Source organism: Phycodurus eques, chromosome 1 (assembly GCF_024500275.1).
Source record: "Phycodurus eques isolate BA_2022a chromosome 1, UOR_Pequ_1.1, whole genome shotgun sequence".
Taxonomy (NCBI): Eukaryota; Metazoa; Chordata; class Actinopteri; order Syngnathiformes; family Syngnathidae; genus Phycodurus; species Phycodurus eques.
The window spans coordinates 13,882,972-13,901,426 of NC_084525.1; the positions used below are offsets into that span (position 1 = coordinate 13,882,972).

The following is an 18,455-nucleotide window of genomic DNA, read 5'->3' on the forward strand; positions in this document are numbered from 1 at the left end:
CTGACAATTAAATAAAACAACACAAAAACCTTTATTGACACACACACACTTTAATTTCCAATTCTAAGTCTAAAATTACATATTTATTTAAGTGTTAGTCATTCTCATTCTCTCTCAAAAGCACACACACACACACATGCAAGGATGACTATTTGATGATATACAGTTTCATATGCACCTTCATTTCTGATTATTGAAAACGAAAATTAATCTGTCCACTTAATTACTGCTACAGAACTTCACAAACAAGGGCCATGTTTTTACAACAATTGAGGCAACAAATTCTTAAGTGTTTGCATAACTTATATGATCAATGTGGAGCTGTAAATAAGGTGTGTGATCATACACACCATTAAAGAAAAATAAATAAACATTTTAAGATGAGTAAATATTGAAAACATTCACACAACAAGATTGTATTAGGGACAAAGAAAAGACAAACGCATTCTTCATTAAGAAGCGGGAAAAGAAGCAGTAGTGAAGTACTATGGAATCAGGATGGAGACTCCTGCATGAGATCCCTGAGGGGGGTTTTGTGGAAGTCAGTGGGAGTTGAAGGTAGAGTCCCTGGTTAAAATATATTCAGGACATTCAGGAGTAGATGGTTATGACCTCGCGTCCCCCTCCGCGGACGAGGAGAACCCGATTTAGACCCTCGGTGAGCACCTCGAGGAACTCCATGTCTGGAGGGCAGTCTCAGTGAAGGAGGAGCAAAGACTAGCACGTTAATACAAAATACAAATCACAGAACAGCTCAACACTGTTCTTATTTCATCATAGGTCATTGTTAAATGGTATGAAATACTTTTGGAGTCTTATTGACAGTTAGGACTCTATATTCGTAGACTGCATAATATGCACCATATCACAAATGATGCGCATCTTGATATTCGTGCCAGTGCAAGGCTCGCTGCATGTGTTTGCCTTTCTGGCAGATCGGTCTGCGCAAAGCCGGATGCTATCGCTGCAGCTAGTGTGTGTCCTTTGGCTTCTGCCCGGAGTATGGGACATTTTGGTTCCTGCGGACTATTTTCATTGATACATCTTCATTTTTGTGCAAGCGCAAGACTCGCTGTGTGTTGGCAGACAGTGTTGGGAATATTACTTTGGAAATGTAGAAGTAACAATTACAAGTTACCCTGCTGAAAGGAAGGAAGTGCAAGATGCGCATTTTACCCTGCTGAAAATGTAATGCAGTAGTAGTTTAACTACATTTGATTATATTTTGATTGCTTTTCTTAATTTTGAATTAATGCATCAATGGGACCCTTTGATGTTTCCGATAAAAAAGTGGATTATAACCATGGATCATTATATTGGAATTAACCACATATTTGGTCTTTATACAAATAATAAACTGTTGACAAAAAAAGATGAAAAGCAAATACATGCATAGCAAAAATATGTGTACAGCATGTGGAAAACCTCCGTACTATACCATTTTTATCTCATGACAAATGTGCACAATTTCGACAATAGAAGTTCATATGACAACCCAGATCAGTGAATGTTCCATAAAAAAGTCCAAAATTATAAAAATTTATCTATTTAAAAAAATGTTTTTTAATGTGTTCCAAAGTGTAACTATAAATCTAACCTTTCCAAAATCTGAGACAAACTAATTGATTGTACCACGTGGTAACATTGCATCTTACCGCACTGATACAGAAGACATACTTTATCTTCCGCTCCTTAATTTTTTTGTCAATTTGTGTCCATTAATGGGGACCTCGAGGGCAACGGTATCCACTGCAACAGCCATTCATTTATTGCAAGCTTGCAAGGATACAGTTTTCTTCACCCATACGATTTCTGGGGGGTCCAGGCATGTTGAGCAGGATGAGCTTTGCCTCCTTGGACTTTTTTGTGATGACTTCATTGAGCCGCAAAGCTGTGTGCATGCGTCTCAAATCTGTCTGGTTCCTTGTGGAGACATTTCATAACTTTGGATGTAGCCATTATTCGGATCGCACAGTTGGTCTCAGTGTGCCATGGTCATACTTACAAGTTTTCCCATTCCCTACAGCAGCATGTCAAAAGGGACAAACAACTTTTAAAATAAAAATAAGACGTGTTTAAACAAGAACCTGTAGGCCCTTTCATATTGCCCATCTAAGCTAGTTGTTTCATTGCTTTCCTATTCATGTGTAAGACACTGATCCATAATTGGGAATCAAATCAACTTCCGATGTAGTATCAGAGGCCAAACATAGCCTAAGGTGATAAGAGGAAGCTGCGGCCAGAGTGTGAAGTTTAGAAGACTCACTGCCCACTAAAAATATTGGTAATGTTGTGAGAGTCAAGTCACATTTTATCAAGACAAATGGTTTCCCGTGAGTAACAAGCTAATCGGCCACTCACGGCTTCATGCTGAAAGGGTCTTTGCCCGCCTCCAGGTTCTTCCCCTTGTCAGCTGCCTTATTGTCTTTCCAGGTGTTCCCACCCCCGGCAGGTGCAGTGAGGCTGGTGGGGCTGGTAGGTGTCGAGGCATCCTTACTGTGGATGAGTTGGACCTGTTTTGTGTTGGAAACAGCCACAGACTGAGACAGGGACATAATGACAGTGTGACAGAGTGAAAGAAAGAAAAGAGACACCCATCAACAAAGGTGTCACTGTCCACCATGACAGCACTGAGAAAGCGCCTCCAACAAACGAGATGTAACACTTTAGAGCTGAATAGAGAGTGGACGCCGCTACCTCACTGGCCACCTGAACTAGCCATCCACCCTTTTTCTATAGTGCTTGTCCACATTGGGGTCGCTGGTGTGCTGGAGCCTATCCCATCTGACTTTGGGTAAGAGGTGGTGTATACCCTGGACTGGTCGACAGCCAATCGCTGGCGAAAGACATGCATCTGAAGACTACAAATTGAATTTCAGCATTTTGAATTTATTATTTTGAAATAATAAATATAATTTTTCAACAAAAGTGACCTTCCTGGTGTTTGTAAACATGACTCCTTGAATTTAGAACTGAGAACTCTGTAAACACAGCTAACAGTATTATTTTTCTTTTCCCCCCACGAACAGTTCTATAATAATACAACCCCAATTCCAATGAACTTGGGACGTTGTGTTAAACATAAATAAAAACAGAATACAATGATTTGCAAATCATATTCAACCTATATTTAATTGAATACACTACAAAGACAAGATATTTAATGTTCAAACTGATAAACTTGATTGTTTTTAGCAAATAATCATTAACTTAGAATTTTATGGCTGCTACACGTTCCAAAAAAGTTGGGACAGGTGTAAAAAAAGACTGAGAAAGTTGAGGAGTGCTCATCAAACACCTGTTTGGAAGTGCAACAGTTTAAGGACAATGTTCCTCAACGTACAATTGCAAGGAATTTAGGGATTTCATCATCGACGGTCCATAATATCATCAAAAGGTTCAGAGAATGTGGAGAAATCACTGCATGTAAGCGGCAAGGCCGAAAACCAACATTGAATGCCCGTGACCTTCGATCCCTCAGGCGGCACTGCATCAAAAACCGACATCAATGTGTAAAGGATATCACCACATGGCCTCAGGAACACTTCAGAAAACCAATGTCAGTAAATTCAGCCCAGCGCTACATCCGTAAGTGCAACTTGAAACTCTACTATGCAAAGCAAAACAACACCCAGAAACGCCGCCGGCTTCTCTGGGCCCGAGCTCATCTAAGATGGACTGATGCAAAGTGAAAAAGTGTTCTGTGGTCCGACGAGTCCACATTTCAAATTGCATTTGGACATTGTGGATGTCGTGTCCTCCGGGCCAAAGAGGAAAAGAACCATCCAGACTGTTATGGGTTCAAAAGCCAGCATCTGTGATAGTATGAGGCTGTGTTAGTGCCAATGGCATGGGTAACTTATACATCTGTGAAGGCACCATTAATGCTGAAAGGTACATGCAGGTTTTGAACAACGCATTAAGAAGCGTAAAATACAACAAGACCCCGGACAGTTGAACAGCTGAAGCTGTACATCAAGCAAGAAAAGGTGATGTAACACAGTGGTAAACGTGACAATGTCCCAGTTTTTTTGGAACGTGTTGCAGCCATAAAATTCTAAGTTAATGATTATTTGCTTAAAACAATAAAGTTTATCAGTTTGAACATTAAATATCTTGTCTTTGTAATGTATTCAATTAAATATAGGTCGAACATGATTTGCAAATCATTGTACTCTGTTTTTATTTATGTTTAACACAACGTCCTAACTTCACTGGAATTGGGGTTGTACATTCACACACTTCATCAATAGCAGTCATCACTAGTTGCCCATGTGTGTCTATCTTAAGTTTGTCAATATGTGCCCTGTGATTGACTGTTGACCAATCAGACCCCTGCCTCTTGCCCAATGTTAGCTGGAATAAGCTCCAGCTCACCCGTGACACTAATGGAAAATGAATGAATGGATCATTAATTGGCGTAGTTGTGTGATTTTGGGATGACATTTAAGATATGAACAGAAAAAACAGTTCAGATAGTCTGTACCTCCTCTTCTGGTTGTTCGGCCACTCTGGCTCCTTCCTCAATGCTGTGGTGTGAGCGCGAGGCAAAGGATTTTTTACGTCGGATGGACCCACGGGATGAATCTGTTATGCTCTGAATCTGTAGTTATAAAGGAATGTGACAGATGACTCCCAGTTGCTAATTTCCCAGAGGAATGTATTTTTTTGGGAGCTTGCTGCCAACCTTTATTGTCAGAGGGCATACGGTTAGAGCAAGATGGGTGAAAACAAAATTAAGCTTTCTTCTTTGATTTAGGTGATATGCATGCTTACTTCTCGCTCCATCTCATTCTTAGTCAGATGCATCTGCTTGAGGATCTGTGAGCGCTGTTCCATTACCAGTGTCTTTTCATACGTGTAGGCTGAGATGTCACCGTCATGCTAGGATAGGAAGGCAATGTGCAAGTGTAAAACAAGCATCATATGGTTGATAGATGAAGGAGCGGCACTTATATTATTGAACAATTTGTTTGTGACCTTATACTCAGAGATCCTATACTATTCCGTCCCAATAGGACAATAGTGCATTTCATTGACTGTCACAGAGCTATGACTCTAACCATATGCTCTTTTTTTGTTGTACATATTTATTGTTTGCAGTTGTATAGAATAGCACTACATTATACTATGTGGCATTTCTGATATTTTGGTTTCTTCATTTATCTACGTGACTGGTGCAGGACAGAAGTTTTGAGCAAGCTCCTGTATTGTATTGCATTATTCCACACTGTCACCAAGTTCTTGTTAGAATCATTGGTCTAAAATAAATAAAACAGATAAATGAATGAATAGAATCAATTGCGCAGGTGTAGCTAATACCGTGGCCAGTGAGTGTACATCAATCTTACCATCTCCACCACTTCCACCTGAGCGTCAATACGCAGGTGATAGAGAAAAGTCATGACGTCCTTTTTCATCTGAATGCTGTTGTCATCCAACTGGGCCACAGTGAAAATGCGCATCTTGCACTTCCTCCATACCTACAGGAAAAAGGAGCACCAGTAGAGGAAGACATTCAACCTAAAGAATACTTAACAGTCTTGCATTTTTTACCTTATGCTGACGCAGCAGGAATGGCAGAAGCATCAGCATGCCTCCATCATGGACAATCCACCACACATCAATGTGTCCTTCTGTGAAGCGCTCTCCATTGGATGGGTAGCTAGAGACATTTTTGGGAACCAACAAGGCCAAACTGGCCACTGTGGTTTCTCTCACCACCTCTGCACAGTGACAGGAGGAATGTATTTGCAAAAAAGAGTGACTGGATAAATGGGTCTGTCTGTTAGCTAATTGTACCCTTATAAAAGCGGCGTCTACGACTTTGTTACAAGAAAAATTCCACGTGTAGTACAACCCCAATTCCAATGAAGTTGGGACGTTGTGTGAAACATAAATAAAAACAGAATACAATGATTTGAAAATCATGTTAAATCTATATTTAATTGAATACACTACAAAGACAAGATATTTAATGTTCAAACTGATAAACTGGATTGTTTTTAGCAAATAATCATTAACTTAGAATTCTATGGCTGCAACACGTTCCCAAAAAGATGGGACAGGGTCATGTTTACCACTGTGTTACATCACCTTTTCTTTTAACAACATTCAATAAACGTTTGGGAACTGAGGTCACTAATTGTTGAAGCTTTGTAGGTGGAATTCTTTCCCATTCTTGATTGATGTACAGCTTCAGCTGTTCAACACTCCGGGGTATCCGTTTGCTGATGACACCACTGTCATCGGCCTCATCAAGGACGGTGACGAGTCTGCATATCGACAGTAAGTGGAGTGGCTGGAGCTGTGGTGCGGCCGACACAACCTGGAGATGAACATGCTCAAGACTGTAGAGATGATCGTGGACTTTAGGAGGCATCCTTCGCCACAGCTGCCCCTCATGTTGTCCAGCTGCCTTGTCTCAACCATCGAGACCTTCAAGTTCCTGGGAATTACAGTCTCTCAGGACCTGAAGTGGGTGACCAACATCAACTCCGTCCTCAAAAAGGCCCAGCAGAGGATGTACTTCCTGCGGCTTCTGAGAAAGCACGGCCTGCCACAGGAGCTGCTGAGGCAGTTCTACACAGCGGTCATCGAATCAGTCCTGTGTTCTTCCATCACAGTCTGGTTTGGTGCTGCTACAAAAAAGGACAAACTCCGACTGCAACAGACAATCAAAACTGCTGAAAGGATTGTCGGTACCCCCCTACCCACCCTTGAGGACTTGCATGCTGCCAGAACTAAGACAAGAGCGTGCAAAATCCTCTCGGACCCTCCACATCCCGGTCACCAGCTCTTCCAGCTCCTTCCCTCAGGTAGGCGCTACCGATCAATGCAAACTAGAACTAGCAGACATTCCAACAGCTTCTTCCCTTTTGCGATCAACTTCTTAAACACCTAACCTACAATTCCATTACAACATGCTGGCAATTTCTTGACTTGAATTCGTTGTCACATTTCTGTGGGGCCAATTATATATTACTCGTGCACTTACTGTTGTAGTCTCGCCACGCTGCACTATTTGCATATCTGTTGTTAACCAATACTGGCCACTCATGCCAGAGTAGCATCTGCTCCATTTGCATACTGATTGAGGAGTATCTGCAACATTTGCACAATCAACATTGTCCCAGATTATCGCGCTACTCGTCACCTTAAACTGCATACACTCCTTGAAGTCTCGGCGCCCTTTGCACAATGGTCATTGCACCGGACTATTGCAATATTAGTCATTCAAACTGCTCCATGTGCTAGAGGATTCTGCATCTTTTGCACAATTGTAAAAAAAAATAAATAAATAAAATTGTACCGGCATTACCAGAAAACTATTAACCCTTTATTGCTCAGTGATTATTGCTTTTTGTCAATGTCTTTATGTCTCAAAAGTGTTCTCTGTCAATTGACTGTCTGTTGTCGTACTAGAGCGGCTCCAACGACCGGAGACAAATTCCTTGTGTGTTTTTTGGACATACTTGGCAAATAAAGATGATTCTGATTCTGATTCTGATAATGCGCCACACATTTTCAATGCAAGACAGGTCTGGACTGCAGGCTGGCCAGTCTAGTACCCGCACTCTTTTACTACGAAGCCACACTGTTGCAGAATGTGGTTTGGCATTGTCTTGCTGAAATAATCATGGGCGTCCATGAAAAAGACGTTGCTTGGATGGCAGCATATGTTTCTCCAAAACCTTTCAGCATTAATGGTGCCTTCACAGATGTGTAAGTTACCTATGCCATTGGCACTAACACATCCCCATACCATCTCAGATGTTGGCTTTTGAACTTTGCGCCCATAACAGTCTGGATGGTTATTTTCCTCTTTGGCCCGGAGGTCACGACGTCCACGATTTCCAAAAACAATTTGAAATGTGGACTCGTCGGACCACAGAACACTTTTTCACTTTGCATTAGTACATCTTAGATGAGCTCGGCCCCAGAGAAGCCGGCGGCGTTTCTGGGTGTTGTTGATAAATGGCTTTTGCTTTGAATAGTAGAGTTTCAAGTTGCACTTACGGATGTGTATTTACTGACATTGGTTTTCTGAAGTGTTCCTGAGCCCTTTACACATTGATGTTGTTTTTTTATGCAGTGCTGAGGGATCGAAGGTCACGGGCATTCAATATTGGTTTTCGGCCTTGCCGCTTACTTGCAGTGATTTCTCCAGATTCTGTGAACCTTTTCATGATATTATGGACCGTAGATGATGAAATCCCTAAATTCCTTGCAATTGTACGTTAAGGAATATTGTCCTGAAACTGTTGGACTATTTTCTCACGCACTTGTTCACAAAGAGGTGAACCTCGCCCTATCTTTGCTTGTGAATGACTGAGCAATTCAGAGAAGCTCCTTTTATACCCAATCATGGCACCCACCTGTTCACGTAATTAGCCTGTTCACCTATGGGATGCTGCAAACAGGTGTTTGAGGCCACCTGTCCCAGCTTTTTTGGAACGTGTTGCAGCCATAAAATTATAAGTTAATGATTATTTGCTAAAAACAATCAGGTTTAACAGTTTGAACATTAAATATCTTGTCTTTGTAGTGTATTAAATTAAATATAGGTTGAACATGATTTGCAAATCATTGTATTCTGTTTTTATTTATGTTTAACACAACATCCCAACTTCATTGGAATTGGGGTTGTAGAATGTGCAGTAGAGTAGACCGTGGTCACCGAAAGCTAATAAAATGCATTGATAGTGATAACATCAGCAGGAACATACCAATAAAGTCTCGGAATTGTTGGTGGAACTCGGGCTGTTTCCAGTTACGTGGCCAGCTGACCATCACAGTGTTGTGCTTCAAACCTCCCAGCCCTCCAACCTGGATCAAGTGGGACGTTCCATCCCTCAGATTGGAGGATATAACCACTTGAGGGAAGCCCTTCACCTTCTCGGTCTCCATCAGTTTCCGCAAAGACTGCAAGGTGACAAAGAATCAATGGCAGTTGTTAGAAATCAAAACAAACTTTGTGCTCACTTAGTGGTGTGTAACAGAGACCTGGTCTGCCCTTTGGGCCTCAGTATAGTTGTCAAGAAACTTTCCTTGAACAGAAGTGCCAACGATAGTGAGGCCTTTGCCTGCTTTCAGCTGATTGGTTAAAGAGATTAGACGAGGCTGCTCGACATTCTGCTCGGCATCCATACTGACCAGAACCAGTATCTGAGGCCTAAGCAAAGAAACAAGTACATATCTACAGTAGAGCACAGCCAGCTTGACCAGAAATTGAGCATCATTATCCCTAAATGTAACCAATTGAACTTGACTGTGGACTGACCTCCAGTTCTTGGTATGTGGTGGTCCCTCCTCCAACCTCATGAGAGCAAATCGAGCAGCGCTCAGAGAGATACCGCGTATCCCGTCACCCCATTCTTTCTCAGCTCTGTCACACAGCGGTTTATTCAGTTAGTTTAAAGGACATTTCCAATCAAGACTTCATCTCATTGCAGCTTGTGCATTATTGAGACAAATCATGTACGCGCTTCCTTTTCATTCAAGGTGAAGCAGCTTTTAGTTGTGGTTGGAACAACTGGAGGAAGGTATTGAGGTAATATGTGACAGAAGAGTCCCATTAAAATTAAAAGGTAATGTCCATAAAGAAGTGGTAAGACCAGCCATGAAGTACGGATGGAAGCAGCGCCACTTGAGAAAGTAGAAGAAAAGAAGCACGATGTTACTAAAATGAAGATGTTGTGATGCATATCAGGAGGGACTACAAAAGACAGAATAAGTAATGAATAGACTTTACACCAATTTGATTGGGCTGATCGGCCGATATTTAGCATTTTGCTGATTGGCTGATCGGCTTTAATTTCATAATTCGCCAATCTGAAAATGGGGAAAAACGTCTGTCGGTGGTCACCGGTGCTCAGGACAGGAGAGGACGTTCGTTTAAGGCTTGCTTGAGGTATGTTCACGTAGTTTTATTACGATACGGCTCACAAGCAGGCAATAAAACGTTATGTAGCCTAGCAAGCTAGCGCTAGCACGAACGGTTGGACGTAAACATGCCGCCGTTCTGTCGATTCATTCTCTAAAATTTCAGTGTTGGTGAAGAAATTTAATTAAAAATAAAGTAAGTTAATTATAGTAAGTTAGGACCCATTATTTATGTCATGTTGTAATGTTGGTTTGATCTGACTGATTAGAATACACGATCTGACTAGAGCAGTGATTTCCAACCTTTATGGAGCCAAGGAAAATATTTTACAATTGAAAAATCTCACGGCACACCAACAAACAAAAATGTCCCAAAAAGTGGATATGTTAATTACTGTATTTACTTCCTGGCATCTAATAGAAGACCATTCATTTGTTCTGTATGTCACTATGACTCACTGGCATAAATAGAGGATCAAAGATACATTATTTATTGTAAATATAATTTTTTGAGCAAGTATATACAGTAAATGAACATCGGTGATAGGTTATCGTTTTTTTAAACTTGCTGATCGGTGATCGGCCCCAAAAATCCTGATCGTGTAAAGCCTAGTAATTAATACATCAAGGGTTGGGTGACGATAACCAAGTTTCAAAGAAAGTACAAGAACCAAGACTGAGCTGGTTTGAACATCTGATGACGAGAACTGAATGATGATAGTACACGGGACGTGGAAATTAGGGAAGAACAAAAACCAAAACCAGAGGACGTGGAAATTAGGGAAGAACAAAAACCAAAACCAGAGTACCATTTGGTTTAGGCTCATACAAAACATGGACCATGAATAGAGAAAGAAGAATGGTGAAGGGGCATTTTACTGTTGTGACGGCACTGCATACAACTGGATTAAACTGCTCAGATCTTTGTGCACATAAACCAAGTCATATGTTTGCGTGAATACAATCTGATTATATTTAGACTTTTTTTAAGCCGCCATCATACTATGACATACTTACCCACAGAATTCAATGTATTTGTAGATGCAGGTGGCAATTCCCATGGCAATGATGGCATAATACCAGGAACAGATGAACATAAGTGATAGGCACAAGCTCATACCCAGGAATGATAAAGCCCTGTGGGTGACAGTATATTGCATTTTTGATCAAACCTGTAATTTCTGCCAGCCTCACAATATTATTATTGTTGGTATTTTGCTTGCGGCTCGTCAGATACAGTTTTCCAAGCATTTCAGGCTCGCAGAACTCCCAAACCCTCTTCTTAAATTACTTGTAGATTACTTTCTATAATTGCTTTCTATAATTATGATTACCGTAATTTCTCGTGTATAATGCACACTCCCCCCCCCTCCCCCCAAAAATTGTCAAAAAGTCAATAATTTCAAAATTATACATGGGTATAGGGGCATATGGAAAAAAATCACATTTTATAAACGTATGCCGCCATGTAGTGGTTATGAAAAAGCTGTACACTTTCATTCCAAAATGCCACTGCCACCTAGTGGTTATAAAAAAGGTGGAGCCTACACTTTCATTCCAATATGACAGGGGTATGACTGCATATGTGTACAGTTGTGCTCATACGTTTACATACCCTGGCAGAATTTGTGAAAAGTTTTTTTTAATAATAAATATAACTGATGACTGAACAACAACCATCATCAGTTTATGTTTTGTTTTATGATATTGCATTTCTGAAATGCTAGGCCGTTTAATTTGAATACCATTAAAATAAAATTAAATGTAGTTCGCCTTGTCCCCGGCCCCGCCCGTGTGGAGTTTACATGTTCTCCCCGTGCCTGCGTCGGTTTTCTCCGGGCACTCCGGTTTCCTCCCACATCCCAAAAACATGTATGGTAGGTTAATTGACGACTCTAAATTGCCTGTAGGTGTGACTGTGAGAGCGAACGGTTGTTTGTTTGTATGTGCCCTGCGATTGGCTGGCAACCAGTACAGGGTGTACCCCGCCACCTGCCCGATGATAGCTGGGATAGGCTCCAGCACGCCCGCGACCCTAGTGAGGAGAAGTGGCTCAGAAAATGGATGGATGGATATTTCGCCTTGTCCTTCATCCATCCATTTTGCCCTGCGATTGGCTGGTTGCGTCTGCCAATCGCAGGGCACATACAAACAAACAACCATTTGCACTCACATTCACACCTACGGGCAATTTAGAGTCTCCAATTCATGCATGTTTTTGGGATGTGGGAGGAAACCGGAGTGCCCGGAGAAAACCCACGCAGGCACGGGGAGAACATGCAAACATGCCAATCGCAGGGCACATACAAACAAACAACCATTCGCACTCACATTCACACCTACGGGCAATTTAGAGTCTCCAATTCATGCATGTTTTTGGGATGTGGGAGGAAACCGGAGTGCCCGGAGAAAACCCACGCAGGCACGGGGAGAACATGCAAACTCCACACAGGCGGGGCCGGGTTCTTGTCCTTCATGTTTTCTTTAAATAATTGTACCCATCTTACAAATTCTGCCTGGGTAGTCAAACATATGAGCACAACTATGTGTTTTCTAATTTACTAAATAAAATTAGGGCTTTGAATTGTGAAATAAGAGCAAGTACATAAAGTAAAGTATTATGTGTTCAAATAAAGTGCTTAACTTCACAATAATTTTTTGAAAAAAAACCCCTAACAAAATATAGTTAATACTTAGTTTTTATCGTATGGGTATAAGCAAGATCATGCATTGTAAAAATGCATTATACATGGGTAGAAGGGTTTTCCAGAATTTTGAGGTCAACTTTGGGGGTGCGTATTATACATGGTTGCGCTTTATGCACGAGAAATTATGGTAATTTAAAACTGAGTTGTATAAGGAGTCATCAAGGACATAATTTAGGATTATCTCTCATACACACAATTGAAATGCTCTCAGACAGGCGACGGAAATGTGCTCTCACACACACGGCTGAAACACTCTTACACTCACTGCTAAAGCACTCTTACACACACTACTAAAAACACGGAAAATTTCACGTGATAGCGTTTCAGTAGTGCACCTGAGAGTATTTTAGTTGTGTGTGTGAGGTAATCCTGAATTACTTCCAGCCAACCCGTAAAGGCATAACGCCTACCTGTGCTTGCACAGGTTTTCTCCATGTTGTCTGGCTTCCTCTCGTTTTGTGTTGGAAATTGCTTAAAATCAACAGGGTTATGACTTTCTTATACTGTATATATTTACCATCATTTTCTGATTTAAGAAGATCAGTTAAAAATTGGGTTAGTTAAATACCAAAAGGCGGCACGGTGGACGACTGGTTAGAGCGTCTGCCTCACAGTTCTGAGGTCCGTGGTTCAATCCCCGGCCACGCCTGTGTGGAGTTTGCATGTTCTCCCCGTGCCTGCATGAGTTTTCTCCGGGCACTCCGGTTTCAACCCACATCCCAAAAAACATGCAATTTTTTTAACATACAACTTTAAATTGCCCATAGGTGTGAATGTGAGTGCAAATTATTGTTTGTTTATATGTGCCCTGCGATTGGCTGGCAACCAGTTCAGGGTGTACCCCGCCTCCTTCCCGACGATAGCTGGGATAGGCTCAAGCACGCCCGCGACCCTAGTGAGGAGAAGCGGCTCAGAAAATGGATGGATAAATACCAAAAAACGTACAGATTCTGAGAGCAGAGCTAACAAAAATTTTATTTAAATTTGTAGTGTTTGACATATTAAACTGAAGCTCTTGCAACTCACCAGTGGTAGAATTTAAAGCGTGGTCTCCAGTTTGGTGTCCTCAGTAAAGTTTGCAGTGCACAGGCAAGGTTAACAAACATGTAGCACATCAAGAAGAACCTGGAAAAAAAGAGGACCTGATCAACTTGAACCTGCTGTATGTTTGCGTGATTTGACAGCAAAATTACATGGAGAGGATGGGTGCAACAGCATCCAAAGAGGCAATGATGATTCCAATCTCACAAATGCTAGCTGTGAGCAGGAGGGCCCAGGTGGGCTCCCCATTGGCTTTACCATGTCCAAACACCTGCAGGGATAACAAAGGGTTACATGAAATCACATTTTATTACCCTCTTGCAGAATGAACACAGCTATGAAAAATATATAACCGGATAGAAGTGAAGAAAGATTGAGTTTTACGCTAAGCTTATGGATTTGTTTAAAATAATCATTTCTCTGAGAGGCCTCAAAGCCGGTATGAGTGAACTCACTCGAAGGAATGGGATGATACCGTCTCTTGAGATAGCTTGCAGGAGACGCGGAGCTCCAGTCAGACTCTGAAGTCCTGCGCCGCAGGTGGAGAAAAATGATCCAAACACAATGACCCATGGAGATGGCCATGCCAGAGTCCCAATCACCAGGTTACCATTGACCCCTTCACCAAACCTGAGAGGTGAAGGAAAATCAGAAGGCTTGAACAGATTATTTAACAGTCAGCCTGATTCTGGCTATTACACTTTGGAGTACTACAAGGTTCAGTTCTGGGTCCAATAAGTGGGACTTACTTGTCCCTCAGGACAACACCCTCTATACAAGCACCAAAGAGCACCACACAGGAAATATCTGGTTAAAAAGTGTACTAAGGAATATATAATTGGAAATGGTGAGAAAATAACAGCTTGGTTCTTATTTAATTCATTCAGATTGTGTTTTATAGTCTGTTGCTGGCCTGTGAAGGATACACACAGTAGATGTGGTGGTGATGGCTGCAATGGTGCCGATGGGGATGGACTTCTGAGCATCACGCAGGTCTCCTGAGCGGTTGGAACCTGCCATTATACCTGCAAATGTAGCCAGGTATAACAGTTCGGATATATACTGTACACTACTCACAAAACGTTTGGAATAGTCAGGTTTCAGGTAGAATTTCAGGATGAACCTGAAATGCACAGGTGAACTTAGTTTGAGTGTCTCTTGCACGTGTCCAACTATTCAGTGTTTCTTGCACAACTTGCAGTTTTCTAACAAGTAGCTGAACAGCAAAATTCACAACAAGTGTTTGATCCATGAATGGGCCAATACATTTCCAAGGACATGTTTTTCTCTGACTCTTCCAGTCTATCTGTACCTCTGTTGCAACCTGCTGATGAAACTCTGTGACACTCTAAGCTCAGTGATGACTTTCTTTTTGAAGCCATGCAATGGCAAGGAACTGTTGATCATTTGTGAAGTGTCGTCTTGGTTTCGTGATGTGCAAATGTGAACAGCATGATGATGAGGACTGTTTAAATACCAACATTAATCGGTCCATGCATGGATCAAAAGCCTGGTGTAAATTTTGTGCCCAGAAAATACCTACACAGTTGTCCTTTGAGTATGTTTTTGTGTTGCAATGTTAACCAATAGGCTTCAGCACTGCTGTGACCTTGTACGTTATAAATGGTATATACAGTAGAATGGATGGATGTACTGTAGTGTATTTTACGTACCCAAATTTGTAATCTAATACATTATTCCTGTCTTTCATAGCTATGCAATATGTCATTTCTGCCCAATGTCAAAGACAATAGTGTCTACCTCCAGCATGCCTCTAACCTGTGACAGATGGGAAATATATTCCCACCAGCAGTGTGAAGAAGCTGGTGATGTCAGCGAGCACAAAGCGGTTAGTGCTAGAAGCAGAACTGTCTGGGTCCACTTGTGATGCAAGTCCTCTCTTCTCTACAATCATCCCTTTTTCAAAATAATTGCCAAACAGGTTTTCTGTAAAATAAACCAATGAGCTGGTCATCTGGATTTATTTATGTTTTTTGTTAATTGAGTCATGTAATGACACTTGAGGCACCGATTACCTGCCAGAATTCCACTAGTGACTCCTGGAATGCCCTGTATCTCTGTGACATTGTTGTCACTGAAGTAGTCATCGCAAGTGGCGTTGAGGTACTCGGAATCACAGAAAGCGCGCCACAGTTTGGTAGTGATGGTCTCGTTGTCGATTTCAATGACCTTTGCACAAACGTCATAGCCTTTGGAGACAAGAGTTCGATTTCCCAGGAGACACACCCTGCAGGGAAAGACAACAAGGAGGAATAAATGTCACACACTTATGCCACCACAAAATCATCATCAGAAGTATCCTAGAGACTGACGGGAAGACCGGCGGGTCAATGGCGGTCTTGATGACTCCTGCATACACAGCCAGGATGGAGAGGATGACACAGGCCAGGAACACCAAAGCCAGCTTGTTGACATATTTCACTCCCACAAACACCAGCAGAGCCATGAAGCTTAGAACTATGGTGCCGTACACCCGCATATTATTTAGAAGCGCGGCCTCTGCTTCCAGCCCTTCCAAGCCCTCGATCTTGAAGATGGCTGCCTGAGGAACAATATAAATCTGACAGGTGGAAAGATGGAGCAAGGCAAGGAAAGAATGGGCAAGGTGAAGAGGATAATGGAGGAGAATGTTGCCAAAGGGAAAAAAAATTATCATCTCCTCTTTTAAACTGCAATACAGTATGATACAGTGAAATACGTACATGGAACTACAAACTATATGAAGTCGTTACCAATTTTCTCTCTACTTCAGAAGATCTTGTCCTGTATCTTTTTTTTGGGGGTGAGGGGGGTATTTATAAATGGTGGCAGGAAGTACTAATAATTGGCCCATGTTATGATATCATACACAAAATGCCACCATCCTCCCAGTAAAGGTTCCATGCCTCGATGGGGGAAAAATGGTATTCCGTCTCTCAACAAAATCTTTGACCCTTTCACAGGTATTTTAAGTATAATCCCACTAGCACCTCAATAATGCTGACGATGCTCAACCATGACTGAACATGTACTGTAATCAAGAATTACTACTGTTTACCCAACTATATAATTGGAACACCTGAATGGAATGCATATATTGTTAATTTCAAATGTTCAGAGGGGGGTAGAGTAGCCAAATATTGTACTCAAGTAAGAGTACTGTTACTTTAGAATAATATGACTGAAGTAAAAAGTAGTCATCCAAATATTTACTTGAGTAAGGGTAAGAAAGTACTCAATGAAAAAACAACTTAAGTAAAGAGTAACTTTTTTTTAAATTTAATCAGACCATGAACATCAAATAAAATAAAATAAATACTAATGTATGGGAGTCGACACACACCTGCCACCATTTAAATTCTTAACTGCCCAAAAACCAACAACACATATATTGGGCGCTACAGGAAACATTTGCTTTATTCGCTTAAATGAATTCATGAAGAAGCTGTTTATTCAACAGACTTCGTGATTGTGTGTGCGACACCATAGGGATAGTGCTAATTTTGCCATATCCGCTGCCAAAACAACAACAGCAGCATCTGCAATTTACCACAAGGTGTTTTCTCAAGTTAGAAGTGGGCTGAAATATCCAAGTTTGGCCAGTCACAATTTAAGAGCTGCATGATGAAGCTGTTGTTTTTTGGAGTCCGTACAATAAACAGTTGCGCGGCTGTCCCCCCCCCCTCCCCTCCAAAAAGGGGTCATTTTGATTGGCTCGCGAAAGCAACGTGTGGTCATGTGACTGCCTTGTGTCGTTTAATTGGTGAAAAATAAGTCATTTTGATTGGCTCGCGGAGGCTAAGTAGTGGTCATGTGACTACCTAGTGTCGTCTGATTGGTGAATTGGAGTCAAATGACATTAGTGATCCCGTTTGATTGGTGCAACGGCCACCCAATGGGGAAGTCGAAGTGGAGTCTAAAAATAGACGCGCACACGCAAGAATTAATAAATAAAAGTAGCGAACGGCATGTCGATCATTGTAACGGAGTAAAATTATCGATCCTTCTTCACATAAATACTCAAGTAAAAGTAAAAGGTACAGTGCATTTAAAGTACTCTGACAAGTGCAGTTTATGGAAAATGTTACTTGAGTAAATGTAATGGAGTAAATGTGTCGCGTTACTACCCACCTCTGCAAAGGTTCATGTACGCTCTAGTTGCGACACTTCTAAATGTAACAGAGTCAGTTAAGCTCTTGAAAATATCTTGTATTTTGTTATTTCTTCTAGTATAATTTCACAAAATCTGCAACTTTACATAGAGATATCATTATCAAATCAAATGAAACTTTATTTATACAGCACTTTTCATAAAATGATATGCTTCTCAAAGTGCTTTACATAGTTATGTTGTCTCACAATGCAGCCTCCAGTGTCAATATGCGGAACATTAATTTGTACCCCTAGTTCAATAAAAAATATGACACTGGCCTCTATAAATTGGGTCTCGTCTTTTCTCCTTCCCTTTTTCCTGTGTCATTTAATCTGTGTGGTCACGTTATGTGACCACATTTGACAGGAAGATTTCTGTTTTTGTCCTGAGTTTGTCACTGAAAATAAACAAAAGTGCAACTCTTAAGCAACCCTGGTGTGCGTCATTTCAAACACACACAACAAAGAGTCAAACACCACCAGTTACATAAGCGGCGTTGCATCACACAATTGATAGCATAATAATTTTTGACTTACCAGCAGAATTTCAATACAACCAAGAATGTACATGGCACCAGCAAAAGTGGTGCCCAAGTAGAAACAAATCCCAACAGCACCACCAAACTCAGGCCCAAGTGAGCGAGAGATCATGTAATAGGAACCTCCAGC

The 18,455-nt window shown here is 41.3% G+C and overlaps 1 protein-coding gene across 2 annotated transcripts in view; it reads right to left on the bottom strand.

The window, feature by feature from the left end:
* Positions 1–12: 12 nt before the first annotated feature.
* The window catches only part of LOC133403684 (solute carrier family 12 member 5-like), a 40,549-nt gene continuing 22,106 nt past the window's right edge, over positions 13–18,455 (bottom strand). The window contains exons 6-26 of one of the 2 annotated variants that reach the window (XM_061678828.1): positions 18,324–18,454; positions 15,968–16,215; positions 15,671–15,882; positions 15,414–15,581; positions 14,561–14,659; positions 14,384–14,441; positions 14,090–14,264; positions 13,787–13,905; positions 13,620–13,718; positions 10,903–11,022; positions 9,284–9,388; positions 9,007–9,175; positions 8,730–8,925; positions 5,557–5,726; positions 5,352–5,483; positions 4,777–4,884; positions 4,487–4,603; positions 2,362–2,513; positions 2,006–2,020; positions 1,790–1,923; positions 13–683 (exon numbers count right to left, since the gene is read on the bottom strand). In XM_061678828.1, the coding sequence (XP_061534812.1) occupies positions 592–683; positions 1,790–1,923; positions 2,006–2,020; positions 2,362–2,513; positions 4,487–4,603; positions 4,777–4,884; positions 5,352–5,483; positions 5,557–5,726; positions 8,730–8,925; positions 9,007–9,175; positions 9,284–9,388; positions 10,903–11,022; positions 13,620–13,718; positions 13,787–13,905; positions 14,090–14,264; positions 14,384–14,441; positions 14,561–14,659; positions 15,414–15,581; positions 15,671–15,882; positions 15,968–16,215; positions 18,324–18,454 (2,819 nt within the window). In that variant the 3' untranslated portion in view covers positions 13–591. Of the gene's footprint in view, positions 684–1,789; positions 1,924–2,005; positions 2,021–2,361; positions 2,541–4,486; positions 4,604–4,776; positions 4,885–5,351; positions 5,484–5,556; positions 5,727–8,729; positions 8,926–9,006; positions 9,176–9,283; positions 9,389–10,902; positions 11,023–13,619; positions 13,719–13,786; positions 13,906–14,089; positions 14,265–14,383; positions 14,442–14,560; positions 14,660–15,413; positions 15,582–15,670; positions 15,883–15,967; positions 16,216–18,323; position 18,455 lie in introns of both variants that reach the window. The other variant, XM_061678818.1, reaches the window with a different exon arrangement.